General features: G+C 42.9%; 1 protein-coding gene and 1 pseudogene across 1 annotated transcript in view; one reads left to right on the top strand and one right to left on the bottom strand.

The window, feature by feature from the left end:
• Window positions 1-17517, top strand: part of GALNT2 (polypeptide N-acetylgalactosaminyltransferase 2) — a 178490-nt gene that overhangs the window by 85926 nt on the left and 75047 nt on the right. The window contains exon 2 of the mRNA XM_006267910.4: window positions 5841-5934. Coding sequence (XP_006267972.1) covers window positions 5841-5934 — 94 coding nt within the window. The remainder of the gene's footprint in view (window positions 1-5840; window positions 5935-17517) is intronic.
• On the bottom strand, window positions 9695-9803 carry LOC132247994 (5S ribosomal RNA; annotated as a pseudogene).

Genomic DNA, 17517 nt, shown 5'->3' with positions numbered 1-17517 from the left:
CCATTCAGCGACTGGGGGGGGGGGGGGTGCAGGGTCCCCTGCAGCTGATCCTGCTGCCCGGTGGGGGTGGTCCCCACGGCCACTTGTGACAGGCTGCTGGGAGTGCCACGGTGCTCCATTCCCCAGCTGGCGCTTGCAGGGGGGCACCGGCATTCCTGCCTGCTGGTCACCTAAGCAGCGAGCGTGGCCAGTTAGGGGGTGCATCGGGGCTTTCAGGGGGTGCATGTGCACCCCCTACATGTCGTCACCGGAGCCTGTCATTTTTATCATGTAAGTAAATCAGGTTGTTCAGGTATAATTTGCTTGTTGTGAATCCATGTTGACTGTTCCTTATCACCTTGCTTTCCTCCAAGTGTTTCACAGTGGATTCCTGGAGGACCTCCTCTATGATCCTTCCAGGTATTGAGGTCAGGCTGACTGGTCTTCAGTTCCCTGGATCCTCTTTCTTCCCTTTCTTAAGGATAGGCACTATATTTGCCCTTTTCCAGTCATCCAGGGCCTCACCCTCAAAGAGGATAGCTAATGGCTCTGAAATTACTTCAGCCAATTCCTTCAGTCCCCTAGGATGCATCCCATACAACCCTGCTGGTATAAATGCATCTAGCTTCTCTACATAATCCTTAATCTGTTCTGCTATTACTCTAGGCTCTTAGTCTCCATCCCTATCTCTTGCTGCTAACTACTTATCATTTGGTAGCTGACCCTACCTGTGAAAACTGAAGTAAAAAAGGTATTAAATGCAGGCCTTCTCTGCATCATCTGTAACAATATTACTTCTGCATTTTGTAAGGGACATACAGCTTCTCTGGTCTTCATCTTACTTTTGACATACCTGTAGAATCCCTTTTTATTGCCTCTTTCCGTGTCCCTTGCCAGCTGCATCTCAAATTGTACCTTGGTCTTCCTCATTTTCTCCTTGCATACCTGTGCAATGCTCTTATACTCTTCCCTAGTACTACAACCAAGATTCCACTTTTTATAGGATTCCTTTTTGAGTTCCAAATCTCTGCATGGGCAGGTGCAGGCTGGGGCTCCTTGCCCTGCTTCCCTCCCCCTGGGGCCTCTGTGGCCCAGTGGGTGGGACCTGGTGCAGCAGGGCAGAGCAGAGTGGGACGGGGAAGCTCAGTGCCACCGCCACAAGGCCTGCACTGCCATGGTGAAGCACCCTCTGCACCCCTGGCAGCAGTGGGAACGTGGTGCAGGGTTGTGCCTCCCGCTGCTGCCAGGCAGGCTGGGGATGTCTTGCCAGGATGGCCGAGGGCTCACGGTGGCAAGGAGCTTCCCTGCCTGGCCCCACCCTGCCTTGCCCTGCCAGCTCCTGCCCGCTGGGTTATGGAGGCCCTCAGGCGGAGGGGGCAGAGCAGCAGGGTAGGAGCCCGAAACCTGCAGTGAGCAGCCCTCCAGCATTCTTCCCTCTTTCCCCCCCCCCCGCAATGGGCTCTGCTCTGTCTGTGCCACATATGGGGGAGGGAGAGCCGCACTCCACTCCAGCACAGCATCCACTGCCTTCCGCGAGTAGCAGCTGGGGCCTCAGGTGGTACTGGTGAGGGGGACGACAGGGGGCTGTGGACCTGGGTCCCTGGCAGCTGGGGGCCCCCTCGGGCAAGACTGGGGTTTCAGGGGGCTGTGGGTGGGGAGAGAGGAGCCTGGACCTGCATTCTAGTGAGCAAAGGGGGCAGGGGGACCTCTGATTTTTCGTGATAAACCCAAAATCAAATACCAAAATTTATAGGTACTTTAAAAATTATTTTATTATAGTGATTGAAGCACTGGTAGGCTTCCAAATTGCTTTAAAATTCTAAATATATCAATAAAACATTGAGTTAAATTGATACCTAAACCTATAGTGGTGTTTCATTTCAGTCATGGATTTGGGAGGGTTTTAATCAGCAAATTTGTGGGGTTTTATCAGAGAATTTGTGATTTTTCTGTTTAAAAAACAAAATAAAAAACCCCAGGATCCCTGATTTAGGTGTCTAAGTTCCAAACAGGGACACAGATTCAAACATACCTACCTCTCTGCCCTTGGTATTTTTACCAATTTAACTCAAGTAGCTTTCTGTTGAACAGGCTAGCTCTGTAAATCCTATTCCTTGGTACGTAACTGTGTCCATACATTAAATTGGGAGTCAAAGCACCCAACTCAGGTGTGTGAATTCCACTAGGTAGTGGGTTGCTGCAGCATTCAGTATTGCAGTATTCCAGTTTATTTTGGAAACTTAGTACCAAGTGCCTTAGCATAACAATGGAGTGCTGAGAAAATATTGCTGATATTACAGAGCTATCTTTTCCAAGGCCCTCAACTGACTTGACTGATCTGAGCTGTATGAAATAGAAAAGTCCTATTTTACTTCAGCTGAATCAAATGGTACCCTTTGTGTCAGTGAAGATGTTGCCAGTATTAGGTTTCCTTAAAAAAAAAAAAAAAAAAAAAAAAAAAAAAAAAAAAAAAAAGTCAGTGGCAGCAAATCTGCCTGTAACCACGTGGCACTTGGCCAAAAATTTGAAGCAGGTGCCAAAATGGACAATAAACTTTAGTGTATGCTTCTTCTTTCTCACGATTACTCCTGTTTAGCAGATGGTGTCAAGTGAAGTACAACTTTCTCTGTTTGGTTTGGTTTCATTGCCATCCTTGTAATCTATATAAATCTCTAAACACACACTGGTACAAAATGTCATACAATGGAAATCATCTATTTCACTTTGACTGCCAATTTTCAAATTGCCAAGATTATTTTAGCATTCTAAAATTTTAAGTTTTATAAGTCCAGGTTGTTACCCCTTCTATTTTTAATACAGTATAAATTATGGAATACAAAATCATGGTAAAACTGTGTCTTATCATAATGTTACTACTTCAATGTATGGTCAATTGCAGACACTTAAAAACTTTTATGAACAGAGCTGGGAAGATGGAGGAAATAGTAAATATCTGCTATAACTTTAAAGTACACTCCTTTTCATCTTTCACTAGTACCTAGAGGTCTTGGTTATGATTTTGTTACCTTTTGGTGCTAAGTGCAGTACAAATGTGCAAAAACCACTGTCCTAGCTCTAAAAAGCTTGCAGTTACTTGTGTTTAATACTAAATTATATAGTAAGAAAGAAGTGGGGAGAGTGGAGAAAAAAGGGCTATACAGCAAACCATGATAGCAGTAATATGATTATTCACTAACTTTAACTGTGAATCATTTTGGCGCTCAAAACCAAATTGAACTAGCTTTTCATCTCTACCTGATTGCATACATCTACCATTACGTTAAAGTAAAAATGTGGTTTAATTCTTCTCTGAAAATTTAAGATTTATCCCTCAGCTTAATAAGTTTCTTAGTGCCTTACTCATGCCACTTTTATATAATAATCAAACTTAAAATTTTAAAAAGCATTTCCCCTCCTCCATGTTCAGATTTAAGCTCCCAAAAGTTCAAAATGCATATCTCTTTCTCACTTTTTCTCCATTTTGTAATTGTCTAAACTCTTCCATAGACCACAATAGCCAAGAGGGTTAGTTTTAGTTACTGTAACTCTCACTTCCTCCCTCTTCTTAAGTCATGAACTTTGAAGAAAAAAAAAGATTAAAACAGAAGATTAGACTCTGGCCAGCTAACCTTCAGTGTCAGTTTTATGTGTGATGTGTAGCTTAAAAAATGCACTGCAGTTCAGAGTTGAGATGAGACTTTCAAATGGTATGCTGTTCTTACTCCTGCTTAATATGATGAATATTGGAGTTCTAATTAATGGGCTCTTGTTTTGTTTGAGTAAACAGTTGGTATAAAATCTCAGATCTAGTGGATGATTTAGAACTTCGTATTTCAGTTGTCTTCACTTGAGATGGTTGAAATATTTCTGCAAAGTTGAAGAAAAACCTTCCACATAAAAAGGGAGAAAAGAAATTCCTGTTCTGTTTATATGCAGTAATCTTTGAATCAAAGTAATCAAGCAGTGGGCAAATTTAATCTCTTCCCATACAGTTTCAGACCCTGCTTTATATGTAGAAGCTTAGTATATTTATTTTTTGGTAAAACTGTGTGTTTTGTCATGCCATGGAAGATATTAAAATAAATTGGCAGTGAAAATTTTATTCTTATAACTGTTCCACCTACCTCCAACATCAGTTTAATATCTACATTTTCTTACTTCAAAAAAATAGTGTTGCAGAATAGCTTCTTTACAATGTGAAAATGTACAGTGTGTACAGTCCTTCTGTGTCCTGAGACATATAACCCAAGGAATGTCACTTGGCCAGTTAGTATTTTCATTTAACCCTTAATATGTTTAAACCAAATTAACCCTTCTAAAGCAGTTTCCAACTGTAGGTGAAGAGAAACCCCTTGATGCAGCAGTAAATGTGCATTTAAACTATAAATGTATTCTGAGCCAACCTATGCTCTTAGCTATGCTAGTGGAGTTTATCCCTTCCAAAGGACAAAACTCATCTGGGGAAGACGCACGGAGCTTTTCCCCACCTCTTGACTCCTCCTGGGTCCCAGAAGCAAAACTCATACAGGTGTGTCTGTGTGAGAAACTCTTGCACAGGGATATCTTCCTTACTGACGGATGAAAGACTTTCTCTTAGCTCTGGCATATTTCCTGTGGGAGAAACTGCAAATACTTGTACTCTACCAGTTTCTGGAGGGTGAACAGCATCTGTCCCACTAGAAATGTGACATCTGTGCATACTCTTTGTTTGGACTTCAAGCGTCATTGCTTTTTTGCATGTTGCCACCGTCTGTATTAAAGCTTTTTAAGACAAATTCTGCCTAGATTTGTACAGATGAAATTGGCCCTGTAGTTGGGACTTAGCAACAAACTCTGTAGAAGAAAGAATAAAATTCTCTTTAGTTTTGTTGATTCCAAGTCTAACGGGAGAAAGGGTAGCAAAGATTCTTGATACTGATAACAGATGACTGAATAAACATGGGAGGTAAATATATTGTGTAAAGGCTTTTCCATAGACTCTTCAGACTAGAACCCTGTGCTAGTTGTATGTTTCATTATCACTTTTTACATGCATGTTTTTCTTTTAACTCAATTTCTCTTCCAAATTGATTCTGTGAAGTCCTAATACTGAATGATCAGTTGTTTCTATAGAAACATAAGCACTCGTGATGACTTCTCTGCAGAAAGGAAAATGGAGCTCTTAGTGAATTTTTTTTTCTGTATTCATAAAGGACTTTTACTGAAATTTAAGGGGAAAAGCATACTGACACTTGCTCTTTACTATATCAGTGTGTATATCTAGAACTACAGGCATAAGTTCTAATGGATATTTTATTTGAAAATCGGCTGCTAGCTTGGATTCCTCTGTAGAGGATGCTTCTAAATGGCCATTTGTCATGTACTTTTTCAGAAGTTTTGAGTTAGAAAACCATTTACCAAAATGACAATGAAAGCTAATAAGTAATTTAGCAATACTGAAGAGCAGCTATGAGGCAGAGGGAGATTGTCTAAACAGGAAAACCTCTTTGCTCAGTTTGCTTACTTGAGGTTTTGTTTTGTTTGTTCTTTTCCTTTCTTCATAGAAACAAACTGTGTGTATTTCCTAATGTACTTTCTTTTTGAAAACAGGGAAAAGCTTTTTTCTCTTCTAAGAAAGAAGGTATTTGCTGCTTAAATGAAGCATTTGTCTCCCTAGTTTGTTTTTGTAAAAATAGGGAAAGAAATCCATTCGTTTTACTTATATCCAAAAGCAACCTTTCCCAATTTTTTACATCCTTAAAATGATTTAGAGACCATGCTGTTGCTGTCTACTTTGAAAATGCAGAAATGAAATATCAATTAATTATGTTGTTTTAAGAAGTGGCTTTAAGAAAATACTTTTTTTTTTCCCCGCCCCTCAGGAGGACCCAAATGACATTGATTCACCAAAAAGAAAAGACCCACGAAGTAACAATGGGGAGGACAAAGCACAAAGTATGGAGACGCTACCTCCAGGTATTGCAATAATCTTTGTTGTCATTGGTGACAAAAAGCAGGGGCTGTGAATTTATTCTGATGCTGATAACATTTTACTGGGGAAGTGACAGAATGATCATGAGAAACATGGATGTGCCATTGTTTGGAAAGCTTTGTTTTTCTGAATCCTTTATTATTCTAAATTCTTTTTTCTTTTTTTTTTTTTTTGGATGGGATTTTGCTCCAAAAATCCTACTTGCATTTGATCTCTGCCAGCCCATGCTGTAAGTTACTCCTCTTGGACGCATTCAGCTGCTGAAAGCAGTCATATAAGAGGCGCTCCGATTCTCTTCACTGATGGGTTTGGCAGGTAGGTAGGGCACTTGATATGGAATACGGTGCTTAACTGATGAGCCTGGTATTAAATCTTTAAGCAAAAGGGGCTTCTTTGCCTTCACTTTGAAATAACATCAGCTTTTTTGATGGATGTAACGTTTTTCTCCTCTTCTACAGTCTTGCCAGGCTAATGTGTCAACTTCAAAGCAAATGGACCTTTCTCTCTCTTTCTACTCATTCTGTGTTCTCTAGCATGTCACATAAATGGGGCAGAGTACAACATTTTGGTTTAAGGTATTTGGGTAATGCCCTGGTGATGAGCTAGGAAAATACATATTGGGTGTGCAGGTAGCTTTTATTATATTTACCAATATGATTATTCTCTTCCTGAGACTCCTGCTATAAAACTGGTGTTTCAGATCAGTGCTGATTAAATGAGTATAGACGGAATGAATGTACTAAGGAAAAAAAGCAATCACTTAATTCAACTTGACTTAAGTACAGTCAGTCTATTTAAAGGCCAACTGTCTTGCAAAAGGAATGACTTTTTCTTTTTATTGGATGATTTCAGAGTATGTTTTCACTCATTGACTGACCATACTACTCCACATGTTAATTTTGGTGAAAAGTTGCAAATTAAGCATCTAGAATGGCATAGAAGATATTGGGAGGGGGGAGGAAAAAGAATAACAAAGGAAAACTTTCTTCTTTACTTGAAGCAGGCCCCCTTTTTTTTTTTTTAACTTGGTAGGCTACTTTTTTATTTTTGGGGGGTGGGGGGCAGGAATCTGGTAAAGCATGATCTGTTTGAATTCAAAGTGTCCCCCTACAGTGTTTGGCCTACTTTGTCTTAGCCACCTTCCATACAAAAACAGAATTATGGCTATGCATATGTACTTTTTATCAAATGTGTTATACAGTACAGGTGAAAGGCCAATAAGTAAGTGTGTGTGTGTGTGTGTGTGTGTGTGTGTGTGTATATGTAGATATATAATTTTTTTTTTAAAGTGAACCTTGTAGGCAAGCCCTGTGTTTCAGTTAGTTTGGATTCAAGCAGTTCGCATTTGTTTCTTTCCTTAACCAGACCTCTTTGACAGTATATAATAGCCCTCACTCTTATCTGTACAATTCGGCCTTTTCTCATAACTTTTAGTTGTTGCTCTTTATATATGAGACTTGTTAGACAACAGTTTCATGGCAGTGATTCCCCATCCATAGCTTGCAAGCACTATGCCTGCAAGACCTGATGTTGCTTGCAGTGATAGCAAATTTAAAAAGCTGAAACTGGGTTGGATAGGGAGAGCAAATCTTGATGATGCCCCAGTGCATTACTTGGTATTGTTACCCATGGCCTAGCCAAGATTTGGTTCTTCTAGTAAGTATAGCAGTCCTGTGCCAAAAAAAGTTCTTCTGGCTGTCCTTCTAAGAAGGATCTTACTTTTTGATGGTTTGTAGAGTAAAAAAGCACAGGTGCTAGCAAGGGTAGAGGAAAATTCTCTGAAGGAAGGTTTGGGGTTTGTCATACAGATGGAAGGGAAGAGTTTAGATACTGGAAGGATTAGAACTGGGAGTGAGAAAAATGCCAGAAAGGGCAGAAGTGGTGACACTTTTTTTTCTTCATGTTGGCTGTTGATCAAATTTTTATCTATCATCCTTGATTTAGCTGAGGAGAATCAGTATGCTGCTGTGTAGTATCTGGAAGTGTGGTCAGAAAATTCAAAGATTATACTGTGGCAGACTCGTTAAATCTTTGCTATTTTTAATTTATAGTTATAATTAATAGTTTGAGCATTTTTAATTTGGATGCTCGTGGATTATGGGTGGGTTTTGGAAAGGGTGTGTGTGTGTGTGTGTGTGTGTGTGTGTGTGTGGTTGGTTTTTTTTAACCTCCCAAGACTGGGAGCTTTTAATCTATCTCACTGCAAGCATTGTGAATGTTTTCTAGGCAAGTGGTTAAGCTTTAGGTATTTTGGCTTTTTTCCTCCTTTTCTTCCTCTTTGCTGTAGCATTCCCTTTCTTTTATTTTGTTGGAAAGTTGAGAGCTGCAGTTTGTGTTTCAGCTTTGTGCAGTGTCATATTTCCAGATCAAGGAAAAGTAAGGAATTGTTGACTGTGAGGTCAGTGTTCCTATACTATAATAAGTAGAGTTTGGAGGCAGTATTCATCCAAGCCGTTTAATTGTTAAATGTAGAGTGACATTTTACCTTCAGTTCAGAGAGCTGTGTATATTTAGCCAATATTTGATGGTCTTACTACACACCTTGTATACTCTATATGCCTTGTACTGCATAACTAAAGAACTCAGGATTTTTTCTTTTTTCGTTGGTTTTGCAGAGCTAAAGCAAAACTTTGAACCCTTGTCCTGATGAGAAACTAGAGAGGATTTATTGTTAACTCTTTGAATTAGTCATTTCCAGCTCATGTGTTTCTACCTATCTTTAACTGTATTAAATTAACAACTGGTGATCAGACTTCATTAAAAGCATTTCTGTTCCCCTGTTGAATAAAGGAGCAATTAACTATACATTTGAACTTACTGTTACAATTTTTATGAAGTACTTATGAAAATAAGGCTGAGAATAGACAGAGGTTAAAATTAATCTAGCAGCCTTACCTTTTTAATAAGATGTTTTTAAAGCTTCCTCCCATGGATCTATTTTCAGTATAGGTTACTTAGTGTTTACCAGATCAAATTTAAACAGTGCTTTAGGGAGGATTTAAATAATGTTGTTGCACACCTGAAACAATGAATTATCTCTCCCCCACATTTCTTTGTTTGATAATTTATGCAGTTGCAGTTGACATCCAAATAAATCAAAATGATATATGTTGTAGATAACCTACAGTTCTTGAGCTGTGTTTAGCACTTTTAACCTACCACTACTCCTAGTGTCTGGTCCCCACCAGAAGCTGCTTATTGAGGGGCTTTTCTTAATGGTTTGCCTCCTATTCTTTTTCAATTTCTTGCATAGGCTGCTGCTTCTGCTGCTACCTGGCTTCTCACTAGATCTCTCCTCTTCCCCATTCCATAATGCCACTCTGCCAGTCCTGTGGCTGGCTTTAGAGCCAAGCTTTGTGTCTATGTTGCTCATATCCTAGTAAATTTTATTCTGCACAATCAAATCTTTCTAGAAGTTTAGTTGGGTTTAACTTAATCTAAGGATCATTTCTTCCCCTTCCCCCACATTTGCATTCACACCACTGCCCCTTCTCCCCCAGTCCTTTTTTTTTTTTTTTTTTTTTCTTCAGAGCCCACCTGTCTCACCCCTGGGGGCTGAGTTGCTGGCAGGCCAGGCAGCGCCTGACCCCGATGGGTCTGATCTTTCTCCCATGCTGTCTTGCACTCCTCCCCAGCCCTGCTAGCTGTATCTGGTTAGGAGGAGAATATGAACAGTGAAGTAAAGTAAAATGAATTAAAATAAAGCAATGCCCTCCTCTGCACATCCAAGCAAAAGGCTTGGGCTGCCTATGCCACCCAGAATTCCCAGGTGGTCTCCCATCCAAGTATTAACTAGGCCCAGGACTACTTAGCTTCTGAGATCAAGTTAATTCAGTCTGGTCTGGACATAGGTACTAGGGTGCCCACTTTTGAGGTCAGATCAGGAGAAAACAACCAGAGAATTTACCGTGCAGCACAGGTAAATGAGGGGAGTAGTTCAGACTCTTCTATGACTCTTAAGGGGAGTACCCCTAAGAGATCCAGTTAAAGGCCACAGCACGTTTTGAGCCCAGTGTCTCCTTGTGGTTCATGCTGGGATGCTGACGCAAGGGGTAGCTTGCCAATCTGGGCTCAGTAGGGTTGGCTGAGGAGCTGTTCCCCAGCCCCCTGGTGCCTTGCCAATGACAGGAGTATGTATGGCAAAAAAAAAAAAAAAAAAAATTATTGGCTGCCAGATAATTTTTGCAGCTGGCCGTAGCTGTGGCTACATGGAATATTACGAGTGGCTGAAGGAGGGGCCCGTGGTGGGCTATTTTGCTCAGGCTAATGGCATGGGCCTGAAGCCATGTAGTATAAAGTTCGCAAACCCTAGCTGGGACTGGCTGCTCTTTTCCTTCTGATAGGCACTTTGAAAAACTTCAAGCAAGCACACCAGGCTGCTGCTTGGTGATTTCTGTAAGTAGGAATCTGGAAACTAGCCAGGAGAGGAATTATGTTTAGGCCAGTTGCATCTTAAAAGGGTCACCATATCCAGTATCTGTAATGACTCCTGTTGCTTTTGTTTGCTCAAAGTGTACTGACATCCTTGTTCTACTTCCCCCCACTCCTTCCCCCCCCGTCCCCCCGCTCTGGTTCAATATAAGGTGTTGGGTTACAACCTGCTATGTTGGGCTGCTGAGGGGGAAGGCCTTCTGCTCGTTGCCTGGCAAGCGAAGATTTTTTATTTCTATTCTTCGGTTTTTCCTGATGCTATCTAGGGATGCTTCAGGCTGAAAAAAACGCCCAGAAATATTACTATGGGCAAAGCACCCCCAAGGTTGGCAGGGTTTGTTTGCCCTGGACTGCACAGAGCCCTGCCAGAGACTAGTGCCCAGGTGGTGGCAGCGTTACCACAGGCTTGCGGGTGTTCTTCAGGAAGCAGAACAGCCAGCTCCAGGCTCCCCAAGGGAGGCTTCCAAAGTGAGGTTTTGGGCCTGGCTCAGTGAGGCAGGTGGCTCTGCGTAGTAGCGCCCCCTACTCTGCCATTACACCCCTGCCCCATACATTGGGGGCTGAGGCCTGAGGGTGGGGGGCAGCAGGTCAGGAGTGAGGGGCATGGGGTTGGGACTGGCTACTGTTTACAAATGGGTCCTGATACAAAAAAAGGTTGAGAACCACTGCAGTAAGGTTTGTAACAACTCACCTGCCAAATAAACTAGTCCTGAAAATGGATGGTGCTAGAGAATTGGGCCCCTACCCAGGCATCAGTGGCAATGATCCACAGGGGTATGCCACAATGAGTTGGAGGGCCTCTGCAGTGGGCATGAAGCCTAGGGCATGGGCCTGGGTAGAGCATCCATAGGTACAGCTCTTGGTGCTAGTAACAAATATTCAAACAAGAACTTTGAAGGCTGAAGTGGAGAAGGGTTCCATGTGAACAGCAGTTGAACATGGGTCAGTCGGTCCTAAGAGATAGGTGAGCGCTGTTCCAAAGGGGCGAGTGGTGGCTTCTGTTGCCTTCAGCCGATCGAAAGAGAGTCAGATTCCAGAATCTGGAGTGGTGGAGATGGGCACCACGAGGCATCCAGTGTGGTTACGCAACCAATCCCAGGGAAGCCAGAAGGAGCCCCAGGAAGAGGTGGGTTTTTCTTTTTTTTTGTGCTAAGGGCAGGATGCCCTGGAATGGGTTTGCCCCGAGAGAGGGGCCTGAGCCTTGGAAAGCGTTGCAGTTCTGGTGGTGTCTGGTAACCTCTCGCTGGCCCTTGAAAGTCTGGGGAAGAGGGTGTAAATCTCGCACTGGGCCGTACCCATATCTGCAGCATCGTCTCCCAAGTGAATAGCCTCTGGCATGTAAAAATGGGTAGGCAACCTCCAGCATGGGTGCCAGAGTGTAGTACTCAAAGGCATTTTGCTTAGCACATGTGCCTCAGGGTGGACAGCAGTTAAGGGGCCAGGGCTGCACTACCACAACAAGGATTGCGCCCCTCGTGGCTCCCCTACCACCATCTGTCCCTGGCACCAACATCTTACAAGTCAAGGTTGTGGGTGTTCTTGGCACTCTGCCCAAAAATGTTGCTGACCCCTGTGTTAAAACAATGTCAGTAAGGGAAGTCAGCAAGCTGGATCCATAACTTTGGAATAAGGATTGACTCTTTAAGGGCTGGGTCAGTCAAGCTGGGGTGCAAAGCAGGGCTGGATGAGGTGCCTCCCACTCCTAGGGGCCAGCAGCAACTCTGGAGGCAAGCTGGGCCCTTCCTGTGGATCACCCCAACTGCGACAGGCATGGCTCAGCTCTTCCAGATGCAAGGAGCTGCAACAGGGCTGAGCAGCTAGGAGCTATGACCGGGCAAGGCAGAGGCAAAAGCTTCTGGCTGAGAGGTATAGATTCTGCATGGGCTGGGGCCAGGCTCTTCCAAGCCAGGCAGATCCGGGGGCACACCCCCCAGCTCTTCCATACAAGTGGTGGGAACTGCCAGATGAGCACCGGACAAGCTGTGCGCAGTGGTGAGAGCTACCCCTCTGTCCCTTACCATGCCCCATCTAGATAAGCTGCGCCTCCATCCTGTCCCCACCCCACGCCACGTGAGCTGCTTACGATTCTGTGCCACACCCCTCCAGCCACCTTGGCTGGTCAGCCCTAGCACTATTCCCATTACCATTCCCTCCTTCACAGCACAGGCCTTGATCTTCCCCCTCCCACCACACCAGACTTACCAGCTGGACACAACTTTTGAAGCCGAAGAGCTGCATATCGGAAATCGGATCAGTATCAGCTGATATGCCTCCTTAAAAATCGGCTATTGTCATTGGGCCCCCAGAAATCTCCATCAGTGCACCCCTATTTGTTTTATATCACTCTACTCTAATAGATGTGCATCCCTATGTGTTTTATATCACTCTACTCTAATAGATATGCACCCCTATTTGTTTTATATCACTCTACTCTAATAGATATTTGTTAAAGCGATTTTAGTTCCCTGTTTTAATCTGATTTGAGTTGGCAAGCATACTACCGTTTGAACAATTGATTTTAACCTTATTTTGTATTTTTAGTTCTTTTTTCCTAAAGGAAGATAGATAAACATTGGCTGGCAACGATTAGAACATGTTGATTTGTACTTAAACAGTCTTCATGGGGGGTTTTGTGGTCATTGAGATGCACATGTTTAAGCCGTTGCATAGTTTAATGTTCACTTACTGAGTTTTCTTAATTATTACACTTTTTTGTTAAACTTGTTCATCTTCCATTTACTAATTGATTATTTGCACTTATGATTTGTCACGCTCTATTTGACTTCAAATGCGTATTCAATAAAATGCACAGAGGATTTAAAATTTAATATGTTGGCTATGCAAGGAAAAAGGAATAGCAAAATGTTTTGCTAGAAGAATTACTGTTTTTAAAAAAAAAAAAGGAAATACCAGCTTTGACCATTTCTGGTTGCCATGTTCTTCCTAATAGATCTCAGCCTCTTGCATTTCATTTTTATTCATAGATTGGATGACGAAACCAGGCTTTTCATTTTTAGCTCCCCCAGTTAATTTCTGAACTTTTGAATGAGGTCAAATTAGACTAGTTGAAGAAACTTGAATGAAGAAAATATCTTCTCTGAACCTGCAAGCAAGGTTATTTCTGTGAAAAGGTAGTTTATTGCTTCCAACTTTGGTTACATGTGTTTAGCCAGGAATTTTATACCAGTTCACCAGTTTGATTTAATTTAAAATGTTGGCAGCAAACATTTGTTTAAATTATTTATCATTAAGGCCTAAAATTACACTAATCTATGTTGTCATCATTTCAAACTGAATTCTTTAAAGGTTTATTTTTAAAGAATGTCCAATTTAAATAAATCCAATTTAAATAAATTACTTATCTGCTCTGGTATTTATCTGCTCAGTTTGTCATTGGGAAATAAGGTGCACCAGCACCATCTAATCGGGAAGCTCTGTAGGCCACCGGAAACTGACCAGCAATAATTTTCAAAACTGAAGTCTGCAATTATGTATGCATAAACTAAATAGTGTAAAAAAAAAAAAATAAAAAAAAATGCATGTTCAGTTAATGAAAAAGGATCTGTTGATCAGCCTTTATCTTCAAACCTAATTAGCAAGTTGTTTTTGAAACATTAGCCTTTCTGCAGCAGTAAGCAGAGACAATACAGTGGAGTTGCATCTTATGCGGGGGTTACATTCTGAAATCAGTGCGTAAGACAAAAATCAGTGACTATACGCTGGGTGGGAGGGGGGCCGGGGCTTGAGTTTGTACACGGAGCCGTGCTTAGAGCTGTGCGGCCGGCGGCAGCGGCGCAGCGCAGCGCGGGGTGGTGGTGGGGATGGCTGCGTGCTGCCCGGCCACCACCATGCTGCCGCCTGGCGGCCAGCTACACAGCTCCGGGCACGGCTCCATGGCGACAGCAGGAGGTTTTGGAGGCAGTGGCCATCACCGCCATAATGGGTCTCCAGGTAAGCGGCAGCACCGTGGGCAAACTCAAGCCCTGCCCCCCTCCCCTCCCCCCCCGCTGCTTTCGCTGCTTCCCTGCCAGCAGCTCCTGCACCATATGGAGCCCATGCTGGTACCCTAGGGCCAGGAGTGGGAGTATGTGTGCATCTGTGTGTGTTCATAGGGCGAGTCCCACACACACACATGCACCCCCACATACTGTTATATACACAGACCCTCACATACCCCAGACACCCGCCCTCCACATGTCCCCACACCTATCCACATACCCGCACACCCACAGTCTCCCACAAACCTATACCCACTCCCCATAATATACAAGAGTAAGACTTCATTTTAAGCAATTATACTATCACTTCTGTGTACACTACACAAATGCATGTACACTGGGACAAAAATATTTTTTGAAATCAAATTAATCAATGTTGTAGATGGTTGCTTTTTAGAATAGAATTTGGTATTTTTCTGGTTCCGAGACGGCAAAACCCCTTCCTGAAAGGAGTACTTCTGGGGGACATGGGGAGGGCCTTCTGGTAGGAAAGGTCAGGGATTAGAGGGCGGGACTTCCAGTCACAAGATGGGGACCAGGAGATGGGGCACCTTTCAAGGGGCGGGGCTACCCTTGCAGCCCTCGACACCTTGCCAAAACTCAGTAAGCGGCCCTCTGCCCAAAATAATTATCTGCCCCAATCTAAAATGAACCTGAATTTTAAGACAACCCCTGCACAATATGATTCTGTGGGAAGCTTTATGAATTTGTTATACTTTTCCCCACACAGAATCTAATTATTGGAGGGTCGTCCTTTAATTCATCCCCCACATCACTACAGGAGGACAGGCAGTGGTGGGTCAAGCAGCTTGCCCCCTCCCTCTGCCTGCTGCTTCTGCTTGCCCCTTTCCCCCACATCCCCCGGTTTCTCCCTCCCCCAGCCTTTGCTCCTCCTCCAGCCCCTGCTCCATGCTCCCCCCTGCTTGTTTTGCGCTGGCAAGCTCTATCCCCTTTCTAGCCTGGGGCACTGAGCATGGCTCCAGCACAGCCCCTATAGTAGCCTTGTGGGCTGCTGCTGTGGGCCTGGGCTGGGGCTGTACTCGGTGCGCCAGACTGTAGCATGGACAGAGCTGCCAGGATGGAGCATGGGTGAAGGGGGGCAGGGCAAGGGGCAGGTGGGGGAGCAGAGTCTGCATGGGCAGGGGAGAATAGGGGAAGAGACTGCAGAAGGGAGATGTCTGGGTGCCGAAGTAAGGGGCGGGGGAGCATGTAGCAGCTGTGGCTATGACCCTGACCCCAGGTAGGGCCTGGAACCTAAGCCATAGCAGCTACCTGCACCCTGCACTGCTCTCATACTTGATTCTAAGAAAAGGGTTTTTTCCCTTCATGGTATAGGAAGGGGGAAAGAACCCTCTCCTTGGAATCAAATAAATATGGTAATTTTGAAGTACAGGCAGTCCTCGGACTTATGACACGATTGGTTCTTGAAAACTGCGTCTTAAGTCAAAATGTTTTAACTTGGAACCTGTTTTCCCGTAGGAAATAATGTTATAAATGAGGGATTGCCCGATACCCTATTTTCACCAAAAATAAACAATAATTGTGTACTCAATCAATTATAGATGAGTAATATAGCTACATTAATGTATATATATTGTAATTAGCAATCACATTGATTTGGAAGGACTTCTCTGAGGTGGCTTTGCTGGACTTTTTGAAGGGCTCTTGGCTGGAGTCTTCTCAGGAGTCTTGGCTGCAGGTTTTTCTGGAGCCTTGGCTGCTTTCTTAAAGAAAGCATCCAAGGAAGCTTAGACAGATGTTTTCCAGGGAGATGGGCAATGCAGTGAACGTATACATCGGCATAGCATGGCATCAGATCAAGCGTTGTAAAGTCGAAACTGACATCAAAGTTGAAACGGTGTTAATTTATAAACGTTGTAAGTGCGAAATGTTGTAACTCAAAACGTTGCAAGTCAAGGACTGCCTGTAATTTTGGATTCAGGTAAATATGGTACATACTATTAACTGCTCTAGTGAGAACATTTGCACTCTTTCATGCTGCTTCTAAATCAGTGTATTGTGCGTATACATACTACAGTTGTGACCTCAGGTCTCTGAAGCTGAGATTTGCAAGAAGGATTGATCAGAGTGGTGTTTTAACAGCTTTTTTTTAACCCATAAGAATTAACATTTGGAAAATTCATACTATTGTATGTATTAAAAACTGTCAATTGTATAAAGTGTAGAGTGATTTGATGCAAGCAACAACTTGTTCCAAGTCACAATCATGTGCAAAGATGTCTCGAGTCTTGTAGCAGTCATTTAGTACTTGCACAACCAAGTACTAATGACTGCGCAGTAGTTCATGAGTACTGTTCAGTAGCATCGTGTCACGGTTCGTGCCTGGCGATGCTACTGCACAGTAAGCTTCTTGTGTAGACGTGGCCACACTTTCTTAATCTTTTGTATGGGTAATTCATTTTGTATCAGTGGGTATTCAATTAGAAGTGATTGGATAGATCTTAAAATTGTAATCCAAATTACAGATCCATGCATCTTTGCTGTGGTATTTGCAGCTCAACCAGATATCAGTGAGTTCTAAAACACTTTTGGCATGGCTCATGTGCCTTTTACCAGTATTATAAGCAATCTTGTAGCCTTGGTCAGAGCTGATTTCATGGGTCAGCGCCTTGGGCTTCTCTGAGATTGTAGAGAATCTCAACTTGCTCATTTTCTTTTTTAGTAAATAGAAGACAGTTGGTTTGATCTGGTTTTGTAACATAATCATCACCTTGGCATCAGAGTCTGTTATTTCCCAGCAGAAGTTCAAATACATTCGAAGTGAAATTCTACTTGGCTGTAATGTCATTAACTAGCCCTAATTCAGTTGGCATGCTGTGCTGGTTGGCAGCAGTAGCAAAGGGATGCTTGAAATGTCTGACCAACTTCTGACTTGTGCATTTTAAAAATTCTAATGGATAGCTCTTATAATCACATACCTTTTTGATACAAAGCAGCAGGATATGCGTAAAGTATCTGAAGTTAGATGCATTACTCACCTAAAAGCTTTAGTTGGGCTACATGCAGTGCTCCAAGAAAATGCCAGTATCTCTGGTAATCTGCCACTTACTGAACTTGTTCAAAATACCTTTTGAAATGATAGTTCCATGTGTTGCTTTTGAAATCTCATTGTGAAAC

Source organism: Alligator mississippiensis, chromosome 1 (assembly GCF_030867095.1).
Source record: "Alligator mississippiensis isolate rAllMis1 chromosome 1, rAllMis1, whole genome shotgun sequence".
Taxonomy (NCBI): domain Eukaryota; kingdom Metazoa; phylum Chordata; order Crocodylia; family Alligatoridae; genus Alligator; species Alligator mississippiensis.
The sequence above is the reverse complement of the archived record's forward strand: the minus strand, read 5'-3'. Positions and strand labels throughout refer to the sequence as shown.